This window comes from Podarcis melisellensis, assembly GCF_964234715.1.
Source record: "Podarcis melisellensis genome assembly, chromosome: 7".
In the NCBI taxonomy this organism is placed as follows: Eukaryota; Metazoa; Chordata; class Lepidosauria; order Squamata; family Lacertidae; genus Podarcis; species Podarcis melisellensis.
Window position 1 is genome coordinate 26,207,832 of NC_138539.1, and position 14,738 is coordinate 26,222,569.

A 14,738-nucleotide genomic window follows, 5' to 3' on the forward strand; every position below is an offset into this window, starting at 1 on the left:
AGTGGTGCTTCAGGTTAAGAACAGTTTCAGGTTAAGTACAGACCTCCAGAACAAATTAAGTACTTAACCTGAGGTACCACTGTATTTACTTTAAAAATTATGGCCATTAACTGTTATTTGGTACCTGTTAGGTGCAAATAAAGAGTGATGCGCATATTGTGTTAATTACATGCCAGTAGAATTGGCAAAGAGCTGCACGTGTCTTCCTTCTGGTGTATTTCCCATGTGGTTCTCTGTTGCTGAACAAGTTGTGCACTCTTGCTAGAGGAAAAAGACTTAACTCCATGGTAATACAATCCTGTGTGTGCTTAGGTGATGAAGGGGTTCTTGGCAGTAACTAAGCAATACAGGAACTGGTAACTGCACTTGATTTTCTTTTATGTTGATTCTGATATGTGTAGTCTTTAGATCCTATTAAATTTTCTGAAAGATAAACTGCTGCAAGAGTGATTTGCCAGGCCCAATGACTCCTCTTCTTAAAACCTTGGCTCAGCCGAGTATCTTGGAAGGGAGTGGAGGGGTGGAGATAAAAGTGCTTTGACTACAAGGTTAACTGATTTCAAATAGAAGGCTCTCTCGAGTTATTGCATTCTGCACAAAATAAATACATTTTGCATATGGTTAAGATTGATAAAAAAAATATTCTGTATGCCAGTGATTGCATTCCCATCTGTGATTAAGGGTTTCTGTCTCCATCTGGTTTTCACATTATATTTCTGTAACAAGAATCTTTTATATGGCAGAGTTCATTCGCTGTATTTTCTATTAGCTGCAGCTTGAACTACTGCATGGATCACAGATTTACACATATGGCTTTAATTACTTCATACCATTGAGAAAAAGTAATATTTGTTTGGGAATGTATGTTTTTCACTATTGCCATGGTTATGCAACATGATGAGCTTTTTAATGCCACTCTTCTGGAGAAATACAAATTGTTTAAGGCTTTCTGTTTCAAAAGGGGTAGTGAGGGAGCTTTCAGTCATCCTGTTATCTGCAAGAGTTAATATGTTAGGCGCGCACACACACACACACACATCATTTTTGTTGTCTAACTATTATGGGGTAAAATGAATGAAATGCAGATTGCCTTACAAATGGCTGCTGTGTATCATATTATATTTAAAGGAGATGTTAATTAAGCAGTGTGGCTCTGCATATAGTTTACAAAATGGTGGAGAAATTCCACTCAACATTGTCAGAGGTTTCTGTGAAATGAGAAATGAGTGATTCAGATTATGTACTTTGCACTAAAGATATATCAATATACTTTTAAGAGGGAAAAAAACCTTTCTGTTTGGTGCATATAATATTGTTTTGGACAATCCATCAATATGTCTCCTACAAATTCCCATTTCCTTGCACAAATCTGTGAAATGCATGAAATTTCTTGCTAGGTCAAACAATGAGTGTTATCAAAGGTATTAGATGCAGACATCCTAAATTAATTTGCCTCCTAATCCTATAAAATAACTATAGAAAATGACTAATGTTATAAGAAGATTATTTAAAGTATGAAAGTTGATCTTTTAGGTTTGCATAGATTGAAGAGGAAAATTTGGTAAATATCATTCACTAAGTTAAGCAAATCATTGCTGTTTCCCAACTGAGTAACAGATTTTGTAAACTGTTTTTAAACATATAAAGGATATTTTATCAAATTGAAAACTTCAACATTTGGTGAACTTTGTCTTCAAAAAGCTGGACAGGAAGCTGCCCGTAGTCTCTGACAGGGTATATGCTTATTATGAAAATATGTTTACACTGGGTAAATAACATTCACCAGTAAACAAAGGTATTGCTGCTTCAGCCCAGCAAAATGAATTTGAAATAGCACATTGGACTGCATCTCATGTGGAACCAAGAAAACACATTGCTTTATATAGCATTAGATTTCAGGATATCAATATTTTTATTTTCCTCTATCCTGAAGTCCCAGGGCAGAAGACTATCATGCCTTCCAGGCCCATCTTTATTTTTAGCTATATTTATTTACTGACTGTCATCGCTGATCTAATTCACTAGACACTGATGTTTTATGGAATATATTTAGGCTGCACCCCCCCCCAAAAAAAATGAGCACATGCTTTTGCATGTTTAGGATCTGCTTGGTGCAAGTTTATATGTTTATTTATTTAGGCTGCCCCATATCTAAAATACTTTTGCATTATAAGAAACACATGTAAGTTTGGCTTAATGTGTGAGATGCACACATTTTTTGAATTTAAAGCTGGGTGAGAATTTGACTTCTAATAATAATAATAATAATTTATTATTTGTACCCCGCCCATCTGGCTGGGTTTCCCCAGCCACTCTGGGCGGCTTCCAACAAAGATGAAAGATACACTAAAATGTCACATATTAAAAACTTCCCTGAACAGGGCTGCCTTCAGATGTCTTCTGAATGTCAGGTAGATGTTTATCGCTTTGACATCTGATGGGAGGGCGTTCCACAGGGCGGGTGCCACTACCAAGAAGGCCCTCTGCCTGGTTCCCTGTAACTTGGCCTCTCGCAGTGAGGGAACCGCCAGAAAGCCCTCGGAGCTGGACCTCAGTGTTCAGGCAGAACGATGGGGGAGGAGACGCTCCTTCAGATAAACCTGAAAGGGAAAGAATAAGAGTTACTTGGGCCCTAGAGTCAGCATGGGCAACTATCAGGGCCCACTGTTGATGCCTTCCCTCCAGAAGAAGACCTCTGCTAGATTAGACAAAGACCCATCTCGTCCAATACTCTATTCTCACATGGCCAGCTAGATGCCCCTGGGAAGCCTATATGCCTGGGTTCCCCTTTATCATTTTGATTTCCCTCAAGGCTCAGGAGCCATGCTTTGTTGGGGCATGATGGGGGATTTAACGGCTCCTAGCTGCCTGGTGCTTCTTCAGAGGGCTGTGGATGCTTCTTGCTGCTGTTACCGCCACCTCCAGACCAGCCTGCCAGGGTGGTGTATTGTATTTCGCTGAGGTTGCCTTCAGACTGAAGGCTTTCTCTGGCATTCCCTATGTGTCTACCTAATGGGCTGTATCCAACTAAGTCCCCTGCTCAGCGCCTGAGGGCCCCAGTCCTGCCACTCAACACCTGATGTAGGGCGGGGCCTGATGGGCTCTGTAGAGAACTGCTGCCACTGCTGCCGCTGGGCAGAGAGGGCTCCGTTTTGTTTTGTTTGTTTTTTGTTTAAATTGCTATTATTTTTTACCTATGTAATTTTAAACCGTGGTATTAATGCTGTATTGTTAGTTTTAGATTTTGATTTATGTGGAAATTGTTTCCCGTTTGGTTGTGTGTTTTTTTGATGTGGTTTATTTATTGTTTATGACTTTTGTAATTATGTAAATCTTGTTACACTCTAAGCCGCCTTGAGCATTGTTTTTTTAACTGCGGAAAGGTGGCATACAAATAAAAAATGATGATGATAAGTCAGTGTAGACCATGGGTAGGCAAACCAAGGCCCAGGGGCCGAATCCGGCCCAACTGCCTTTTAAATCTGGCCCACAGACAGTCTGGGAATCAGTGTGTTTTTACACGAGCAGAATGTGTGCTTTTATTTAAAATGCATCTCTGGGTTATTTGCGGGGCATAGGTATTCATTCATCTTTATTTTTCCCCCAAAATATAGTCCGGCCCCCCACAAGGTCTGAGGGAAAGTGGACCGGTCCCCTGCTGAAAAAGTTTGCTGACCCCTGGTGTAGATCCACTTATGGTTATGTAACTTTACACATACTTAACTTAAGCCCGTTGGTTTCAGTATGCCTATTTTAGTTATAATGTAGTTATAGAATCACAGAATTGTAGAGTTGGAAGGTATCCCAAGGGTCTTCTGGTCCAACCCTCTGCATTGCAGAAATCTCATCTAAAGCATCCATGACAGAGGGCCATCCGAGTTCTGCTTAAAAACTCCCAAGGAAGTAGAGTGCACAACCTCCCGAGGGAGAATGTTCCTCTGTCAAACAGCTTTTACAAATAGTTGGATGCAGTCTATTTCTTAGACCAGGAGTGGAGAACGTTCAGCCCTCCAGATGTTGCTTGAACTACAGTTCCCATCATCCCTGGCCATGTTTGCCAGAGCCAACGGGAGTTGTAGTTCAGCAACAGCTGGAGGATCAAAGGTTCCCCACTCCTGGGTTAGAATGGATGCGCAATGGAATGGGAAGTGTCTACTGAAAAGGAATAATTCTGCTGTACTGCTGCATTGGAAGTGGTTAAATAATTCCATCAGGCCTGATAAAGAGACCCAGCATATTTGCCCTCCCTCAGCAGATGTTGTCTGGAAGGAGGCAAGTAAAGAGGAGGGATTCATGTAATAATGCAGCCTTTTCTTTCTGATGGGTGCTTTATTTTCCCTGGCATATTAAGGGTGCCCTGGCACACACTTCAGAATTCCTTGGCTATGGTATACTAACCATGTTGAAGTAAATGGGATATTAGTACGGCAGCTCTTTGGAAACAGTTGCAGCTACAGAGCTGGGTAGTATAATACTTTCAAAGTGTTTTAGAGCATTCAACTAGTTTAATTCCGTAGATGTTAATAGGAATATGTTTTATTGTATTTATTTATTATCGTAATAATCAGAAGATCCATGGGTTGGGGGTGTTACAGCAATATAAAATGCAGCACTAACAACAGTTGAAAACTATGTCTTGATGTGATTCATTTTATTTTAATCATGCTTCTTGAATGTGAGCACGAGGAGAAGTTTAAAAATATTTATGAATAAATAAATAATAGCATCATTGACCCAGGACTGGGTATGCTTCTTTTTAGTAGTTTGTGAATCCTGGGGGTTATTGGTAAAAATTCTGACCTTATATAAAACAGCAGGAGGTAATATATGGTGGGGGGGGGGGGTAATACCATAGCTCAGTGGTAAAGAACAAGTTTGTATGCAGAAGGTTTGATGCCTGACATCTTTAGTTAAAAATATTAGATAGTAGCCATAAGAACGATCTCTTCCTGATACTCTGGAGAGCCTGATGGAAATATAATCTGACCTGATACAAGTTACTTTCCTATGAACAATTGACCCAGTTAAGTTTTGATGTTTGACTTGTTTGTAATTCACAGTATATGCATTAGTTTCCCTCCTTCCCTCTGGGAATAATATTTTTTTAAAAAAGAATTGGTTTTAAAATGCAATAATAAAGAAGTTACTTTAGGATTATAGTTACTACTTCTGTTACATATATAGATAGATATAGATATAGATAGATAGCATGTCAATAAAGGGGCTTTGTGCTTCAAACTGGCTGTGATATGTGCGTGTTTTTTTTCCTTTTGTTGTTGTCAATAGAAAAGATTGATCTCTGGGCTGGTGAACGTAATATCTGTCCCAGTCAGAAAAGGAGAGGAAATTAGCAGGACGATTGGTGGAGAATGATATCTGTCAAAAGAAACACTTGGAGAGCACTGAGTTTAGTAATAGGTGACTGCCGGAAAAAAGGGAACTTTGAATTTTGCCAAGGTAAGGAACAGATTTGTAATTAACATGCTATTTATGAGAAAGAAATTAATTTGATTTATTGTGCCTTGTCCCTCTGTAACTGTGCTTTCAATCTTCTCCTTGTTATTCCATGTGCTTCCCATCCCTCCCTTGGAATCTAACCTTGTAGGGCTTTCAGATTTTGGATGGTTATGCATGAAGAACTTGTGGAGAGATGCCCTATTCATATTTATCTCAAAGCATGAAATGCCTAATTTGAGAGGAAGGGAGTAGATTTGTAACACACAAACACACACCCTTCCTGCCGCACCTCCAGCCCATCTTACAGCCACATTTTGGATGTAAAAAATGAAATGTTGTCTGTTTTCATACAATATAATGTGCATAGGCCTAGTGGGTAGGAATCCCACCCTCTCTCTGATTTTGTAGCATCACAGTTGAGAGGGTTGAACTGTGACATTGGTCCCATTGGTACAGAGGAAGGAAGGAAGGGAAGCAATATGCAATTCTTAGCGGAAAAGGTGGATTTTGAAGAGGGATTTGAAAGAAGTAAGGCACAGGGTGTTCTGCGATGTGGTTCTAAGCCTGTGGGGTAGCAAGGAAGAAAGGTCTTTAGAGAAGCAGGAAACAGTTGGCACAACCTTCAGCATAGATCCAACATTGTAAAAGCAGGCACCTGCTTACACGGTGGGGGTCCTCTACCTTCTATCTCCCCTGTTGTCCACCCTCCCTCCCACACTCACAATATGCTCCTGGAAGACCCATTGGAACATGTATTGGGTGTGTGCAAGAAAGTCCCATTTCACAAGTGAGTGGACATCATTCAATGCCATTCAGGGTAAATACAGAGGTGGGGCAGGTACAGCTGAGAGAGGCTGCAAGATAAGGTACCCCAATCCCATTGCATATATAGATTTGGCAAGCTTTGAGGTACATATGAATAGTTATTTAATGCTTATGTCACAGTCCACTTACCCAGAACAAATCTAATGAGACCAATGCAGATTAAGAGGCTTAAGGACTGTGGGGCTATGTCCACTTTGCATTTAAGGCTGTTGGTGTGGAGGGTTGGATGATGTTCCTGACAGTTTTACAGTATGTGGGTTTATCTGAATGACTGAATATTTCAAGTGAGTCGAAAGGTTAACTATATTTCGAACCTATGTTTTGATCTATACTTACGTGTGTATATAAAGTACAAAGGGTATGTCCATTACAGATGAAAGCCGCAATAGATTCAAATATTTTTGGAGGCAGTCCATGAAAAACTGTAGCTATTTCCTGCCATTCTGATCTCTTCAAGCTATGAACACTATATTTGCTTGTAGCTCTGCCCAGAGTCATTTTTCATGCCTATTTCATATGGGAGCAGCTGTTACTAACACTTCAGCTTCCTGGAAGTTTCACCATCTTACTGGAATGCTTTTCAGTTCCCTTGAAACTCCCACAGATGGTTCACCTAATGGGACCTTGCTGCATGTTAGGAATTGTAGGAAACTTACACCCAATCTAACTCAGTATTGTTGGCACTGATTGACAGCGGTTCCAGAAAGAGAATATTTCCCAGCCCTACCCAGAGATGCTGGGGACTGAATCTGTGACCTGTGTTCCACCAATGAGCTGTGATTCTTTCCCAAAGTTCATAATCTGCCTCTTCATTCCATCAAGGTATTTAAAAATACCTAGCGGATGGCAGTCATTTTTCATTTTTAGAACGTGTCCTAGCAAACTAGTGCAGCCTTCAGAAAGGCCTGAGAACTTTGAGAACATCTGGTACAGCCCTTTGTGTTTCATGACTCAACCAGACCCGCTGTAAGAAAGTGCTTTTTAAAGTCCCATTTACTTCCGTGGCAGTGTTAAGCACATGCTTTGCTTTTCCCCACCATAATAAATGTGTTTTAAATGAGTACCTCTCATTGGATTATAATAGGTAGTAGATCACTAAGTTCTGAAAGACAGACCAATAAAATCTGAATCCTAAGAGCATCTGCTGATTTCTAAGCATGTGCATTCAGTGTTGAAAATTTGGCCACCGATCTTGAACTGAATTGAAATTTTGTCAAGCAAATTAAGAGGCAATGCTGTCAGGCACTTTCTGGAGCCCTAATAGCTGCACTTGGGGGGGAGGGAGTCATGTGATAACAATGCATGCAGCAACCTTCTTCCAAGTTCAGTGGAATAGATCCTTTGCGTTTTTTAAAAAGTTGCCCTTTCAAACGGTATGGTTAAGGGTCAGATTTTATCTGCTTGCTAATGAAAAACAGACACGAAGCTAGGCTGAAATGTCAGTGTTTCCTCCTACCCCAGCATGAGAGATACCAGTATGTAGCAAAGCTAAATAAGGTGGTCTGTCGATGGTCAAAAAAGTTTTTCTTCTGCTTTGTTACCAAAGATCGCCATTGGTAATACAGGCAGTTGCTACTAATACTGACCTACTGCTCCCAGCACATGTGACTGCAGTCATAAATATCAGTAATAATGCCTTGGGTTGGAAATGGGAAAGGCTTCCACATCTGCTTGTCTGAAGATGACAATAACAAGCAGCCTATATTTGAAGGACCAGGAAGAACTAGGGTAGAATCCCCACCCAACCATGAAGCTCACTAGTTGACCTTGGGCTCAGCGTTCAAACTCCCACCTACCTTACATTGCCCTGAGCACTTTGGAGGCAGGGCCATTTACAAATGTAATAATAACTAATTTGCAAAAGAAGAGGAAAGTGTAAAATACCAATATAGGCTGTATTATAATAATGGTGCTTTGCAGTGTTATTTTTCTAGAAAAAGGGGTGGCAGAGCTCACCACAAACATCTCCCTCATTCTCTTAGAATGGCAATGGCACCCATCTGAGAGGTGCTGGAGTTCCAGTGAGTTCTGGCTGGGAAAAAAGCCATGGTGCTTCATATTAATTAACCGAGTGTCTTGTTTACTACTTCCTCCAAAAAACACAAGGTGGTGTACATGGTTCTCACTGGCTTTCAGCATCACGCTAACCCTGCAAGGTATCTTAAGCTGATAGGCAGTGTTTGGTCAAGGTCAACAAGTAAGCTTCATGCATGTGTGGAGATTTGAACATGGCTGCCTCTGGTTCTAGTTCAGTCCTCTAACAGCTACAATGCATTGGCTTTCATTGGTATATAAATACATTAAATCAAATCAAATAAATATGGGTCAGACAGATTTAGTATCCAAAAGCTGTAATTTGCAATCTACCTAAACATACTGGCAAATTTGTTAGGAAAGGGAAATAAATACATCTGCAAGATATCCAAAATAGGACCCAAAATGCAACCAGCCAGGCAGCCATGGTTGAGTTGTGGCATATGCTAATAGGCGTATGGAATTCTAATTACACAGCAAGAAACAGGGAATATGCCCCTAGAGGGAGAGAGTATCTCCATCCTGCCAATTTGCTCACTTCTACACCTTCCCTTCATAATGTGGAGTAAGGTGAAAATATGTTAAGTGAGCTAGGACCTGAGAGACAAAGTTTAGAAGCCTCAGTGTCACCTTGGACCAGTGATTCTCTCTCATCCTAATCTACCTCACAGGGTTGTTGAGGATAATGGTGGAGGGACGAAAGTGCAGTTATTAATCCCCCATCATTTCTTTAACAAAGTGAAGCTTTCCTAATCTTAACAGTCAGATTACCGGTAACCAAAATATAAGGCATCCATTTGCTAGAATGCATTAAGATAATATTTAGAAAGCAACCAGCCCTCTCCCACAAAAATTTAATTCTTCCTTACCTTAAAACATTATTCTGAGAGCCAGCCCACATAGAAGGGGCTTACAGTGCTTTATTTAGTTAGCACCTATGGTAAATAAATACCAGTTGCTTCATGGTGTATCCATGATATCATCCAGCCCTTCTTTGATCTGACATCCAGTTGCGCACACTGAAAAAGGTTCAGTGTTAATCCTGTGCAAAGAAAATTCACCATGTTTACTGCCCATAGGAGTCTTTGGAAATTATATCTGTTCTGACTACTGAAGGTAATAATCTCCCCTTTGTTTTCTGAGCTTTAAAGCAGATGCTGTCCCCATGCTTTTGTTGGGTTTAGTGTACATTCCTAGATTCCTTTTCCTTAAGCCTTGATTCCTTACTTCTTCTGTTATCAAGGAGTCATTTCTGTGTTGTGTGACTACTGTTGAAAGATTGTTTATCCATAAGAGACGTTTAAGGGAATTTTGGGATGCTTAGATATGGAATTGTCCTCAGCTCTCCAATAGCTAGAATGTTCTCCCCCCAATCATGTGTGAAATGATTGTGGCTTTCTGGCATTATGTTAATTGTTGGTGTGAGTTACATTAATGAATCACCAAAACGGATGACGAAAAAGATAAACATGCAGGTTATTTTGCATGCTGAAAGAAAAGCAGCATTTTTAGGGTAGTTCACACACTATGCATTCAATCCTGCTGAAGCTCAACACTTTTAAATGCAATAGATTTCTATTATATGGGTACATAGGTGTTTGACTCCACACTGAAACCAGTGGGACTTAAAAGCACTTCACTTTGGCAACATGTTTATCTCTGTTCAGTGTTACTCAGTTAATTCTTGGGTGTATGAATCTCCCTCACCTCTTTTCTTCCTCATTCCTTCCCTGATTCCCCTGACCATATATTCAGACTGAAGAAGAAAAAACAACTACTGCAAACTAGTCTGCACAGTTCAGCTGAAATGGTAGACAAGCCGCCTTCAACCTAGTGCCATCCTGATAGTTTGGACTCCATCTGTCTTCAGTCTGGCCTGTGGTCAGGGCTGATGGGAGTTGTAGCATACAAGGCTAGCAAATGCTGTGATAGACTATGGATTAACAAGAACCAGTAGTCCATGAAAGAACTGGAGTGTTGTCCATGTATCAACAAACCATGGTTTGGTGTTACATCTGAACTGAATCATATTGTGCATACTCCCTGTTGGTGTGCTCTTTGTTTATGTCAGGTGCTTCCCACTATCATTTTTGGAAGCTCCGAGTTTGGATAGCATTGTGTTGAAGTATTGAACAGTTTAACATCAAAAATATAAAAGCATTTTAGAGACATTTGTCTAATTAACAGCTACAGGAATGTATAGAAAGTTAGAAGTTCTGTGCACAATTGATTTTTGGCTCACAAAGAACACATTTTGTCTGAGTAAGCCAGGTTGATTTGGAACAATTAAGAGAGGTGACCATTCTGCTCAGTTTCCTGTTTGAGCCTATAAGAAAATGCTGGGCAGGATTCCAGATTTAGAAAAACAACAAAATAGAATAAAGACGATGTAAAATGTAGGCAAAATTGCAGAGGAAGAAAATAATTCCATTTGAAAAGCAATTACCTTGGAAAGGGCAAAGGAGAGTCAATAAAAAACTGGAAAAGTTTTCGCTATCTGTTACTCTGTTATAACAAATCTTGAATTTACTTTGACCTCTTAATTGCTTTAGAGTTTAAAGTAAGTTAAAAGAGTATCAACAATCTCTTTAAACATATCCCCTTACAGGAATTAACTTGAGCCTCTTCCATGCACATGTCCAGTGCATGGAAGGGACAGCTGGACCAGGAGGGAGTTGCAAAATCTGCTAGCCACACCCTTGAATATTTATTTTATTTATTTTTATTAAATTTGTATACCACCCATCATCCTCACATCTCAGGGTGGTTCACAACATAAAAATACAATATAAAAGCAACAAACAAACAAAAAAACCACAAGCCATTAACCCCTCCCCACCCCCTCCCTCGAACACATTTTAAGGGGATATAAGATGTTAATTAGCCAAAGGCCTGGTTTTGTAGAGGAATGTTTTTGCCTGGCGCCTAAAGGTGCATAATGAAGACATCAGCCAAACCTCATTAAGAGGTGGTGTTGTTGTTTAGTCGTTTAGTCTTGTCTGACTCTTCGTGACTCCATGGACCAGAGCACGCCAGGCACTCCTGTCTTCCACTGCCTCCCACAGTTTGGTCAAACTCATTTTTAAGGGGGGGGGTATAAGATGTTAATTAGCCAAAGGCCTGGTTGAAGAGGAATGTTTTTTGCCTGGTGCCTAAAGGTGCACAATGAAGGTATCAGCCAAACCTCATTAAAAGGAGCATCCCACAAATTCTACAAATACTGATGCCCCTGCTGACCAGCCCCCTGGTGGCCCTGTGGTTTGTCATCATTCTTAGAGTGTCTCCACACAAATGGGATCCACGTGGCTAGTGGGTGTGAGCCTAAAAATAAGAACACAAAGCCAATGGCTTATCTACTCCACATCACAATGGCCAAAAATATCCTATGGGAAGCCCACAAGTGGAGCCTTAATGCGATAGTACTCTTCCCACTTGTGGTTTCCAGCCAGTGGTATTCAAAGGCATACTGCTTCCCACAGTGGAGGTCAAATACAGCCATCGTAGCTAGCAGCCAGTGATATCCTTAGCATCCATGCGTTTCTCTAATCTTCTTTTAAAGTCATCCAAGCTGGTGGCTCTCCCTACCTCTTGTGGCAGCTGATGTGGCACAAACAGATGCTTCTGAATAGCAAACTACATCATATATTAATTGCATGGTTGCAATTAAAAAGCAGTAGCTGTGGGGGAGATCAGGATTGGAACCAGGATTGAGGAGCCGGGCTTAAACTTCCTTCCCAACAAAAATAGCCTTCATTAAACTATTTGTCCCAGGAAGAAAACTGCTAGTAGTTGGTAGTGGTGGGTTTTTGTTGTTGGGACAATGATGGAACGATGGAAGGAGAGCTTAAATACAGCTCGCTGCAACCCCAATCATTTGCTTCAATCATGCATTTAATGTGGCTCTTGGTTTCACTCTTTGAGGCTGTGAATTTGTTCCTTCTGTTATCAACATTGTTGTGGGCGAGGAAGCCCAGACATTGTTAGCAACAGTTGCTTATTGTTATGTACAATCTCTCCCAGGATGTTGTGTGACTGCAGTGGTCTATCCAAAAAATAAATAAAATAAAAATAAAAGGAAGCATGACTCCCTTGGGTACATAAAGGACAACTGGCTTTAGAGGTTATTGATTAAAGCCAGGTAGGGAATTCCCTTGCCTTCTCTCCTTGCATTTGCTCACAGATAACTGTGCTCATTGTATGACTTTGAACATCCAACTTTATGAGAAGCTCTTTTATTGTTGGAGATACTGTGCTGTAATGGAAATCCCAGTGTTGACACAGTTACTTGTCCTGTAAATAAATGCAGGAATGGTGAAAAGAAAGCTTCTAATTATCCAAGTCCTCTTTTTCAACTTTTTACCTAGCTGGCTGATCTTTTTGAGTTTTGAATGAGCAGGTACATAGCCTCCCCTGTGACAATGCACTACATGAAGGCCATAATAATCTAGGCTTGATCCATACAATTCTTTCCCCTGTGCATGGAGGCCACAAGCATCAGGATCTGACCTGATTAATGCAGTTCTTCCCCTTCTGTAAAAGGAAGGGAAGGTGGCACACATTGAGCCCTCACAGACATCATCATCATCATCATCATCATCATCATCATAATATATTTATACCCCGCCCTCCCTGGCCGAGACTGGGCTCAGGGTGGCTAACACCATATAACACATTAAAAACACAAAATTAAATGATTAGTTTAAAATACAATTCAAATCACATTTAAAATCAAAATAAAATTAAGTGAGAACCCATGAATCATAACCGTAGGGGTAAGGAATTAAAATAATTTGCATAGAAAGACTGATGCACACCACATAAGGTTTGCAGTTGTCATCTGCACTGCCAACACAATGGAATCAAGGTAAGATGGTCCTCAACTGGCTTAGGGGTTGTTAGTACAGTACCACTGGGTAAGAATGGCTGCCTCAACCATTCCTTTGTTAGGCAGATTTGCTGGTGGTTGCTATTTCATCAGTGGGGCTAACAGGATATGGCTTCCTCATAGATGGAATCTCTTTACATACTCTCCATCATTTCTGCAATAAAAATAGGGACATCTTCTTCCATACCCTTCAACATTTCTCCAATTAAAAATAGGGACATCCAGTGCTATTTTTCTAGAAAAATAGGTGCCAGAAGTCACCATAAATGCCTCCCTTTTTCCCTTATGATGGCAGTGGTGCCTACCTGAGAGGTGCCGGAACAGAGTTCTTGTGAGTTCCAGCTGAAAAAGCCCTGGTGACATTCTATTCCATACCCTCCAACATTTATCCGAAGAAAATAAGGACATCCTGATGAAAAGTGGGACATTCCAGGATCAAATCAGAAACCGGGGTGGCTTCTGTAAATCTGGGACTATCCCTGTATCTTAGAAGGAGACAGCTATCCAAGCTTGGAGAAGATCTCTTCTAGATGAGGGAAAGGAGAGAAGGGCTAGAGGGACATTAGGAGAATTGGAAGCAGAAAGAATGGGTTTCTAGGTGAAACAAGTGTGCAGCTGCCTTGAAGGAGCACTTGTTTGCCTCTCCTCATGTTCTGCTTGTATATTTGTAAATAAAGCAAATCTGACAAAGACTCTGTAGCTCTCCAGTCCTCTCCTATCCACAGGAAACTGAACTCGGCAACACCATCTCTGGAACATCACACCACTTGGGGAAGTGGGGTGCATTTAACAATAGATATTGAATACAATAAAACCTGTCTTTAGAACATTTGTAGCTATCATTACCAATAAATGAGATATGTGGCGGGTGAGCGTTGTAACTTTTAAAACAAAACATATTTTAATTCAGCCTAAAATTTATCTTTTTAGAGGGATTCTTGTGTGTGTGACAGAGAGAAAGAGCATTTTCTGTTTGGTAATCTACTAAGGGTCTGATAACATTAATGGGCTTTGCCTCACACAGAGTTCTGAGTATATTGTACCACTGCTCGCTGATCCCAGGTCAGTGTGATGCGTGAAATCAATTTATTTGAATCTCTTTGCCTCTATAGGAATTTGGCAGCATGCCAGTTGTTTTCATTTAATGTTCTTTGTGTTGAACACAGACAAGCAAGCTTGCTTTTGTACTCTTCCTTCTCTTGTCTTTCAGCCCATGTTCCCTTCTGCAGATTCTTGAGACAAAGGAGAATACGTTACTTAGCTTTTTATTTTTATTTTATTTTTAATTTTAAAAGCAACCCTATTTTGTTTCAGATGGCATCTTAAAACAGGAAATTAGGTCAATTGCAAAGCTGTCCCTGTGTTTGCTTTGACATTGCTTTGCAAGTCATATGTTGCGTTTCAAAGCATTCAGAAGTTGTTAGTGTTGTGGGTGAGGGTGAAGCTGATTTTTTAAAAAAATCTTGAGCGGCGGAGGGAAATTGAACAAAGGGAGAGAAAACTCTACAATACCACCATAGCTGACTTCCTATTGTTT

The 14,738-nt window shown here is 40.4% G+C and overlaps 1 protein-coding gene across 7 annotated transcripts in view; it reads left to right on the forward strand.

Moving 5' to 3' along the window:
- Positions 1-14,738, forward strand: part of RUNX1T1 (RUNX1 partner transcriptional co-repressor 1) — a 147,099-nt gene that overhangs the window by 24,361 nt on the left and 108,000 nt on the right. For 4 of the 7 annotated variants that reach the window (XM_081919752.1, XM_081919753.1, XM_081919755.1 and 1 more), the window contains one exon: positions 5,287-5,457. The exons of the other annotated variants lie outside the window; for them this stretch is intronic. In XM_081919752.1, coding sequence (XP_081775878.1) covers positions 5,370-5,457 — 88 coding nt within the window. In that variant the 5' untranslated portion in view covers positions 5,287-5,369. The remainder of the gene's footprint in view (positions 1-5,286; positions 5,458-14,738) is intronic. 7 annotated transcript variants of the gene reach the window in all.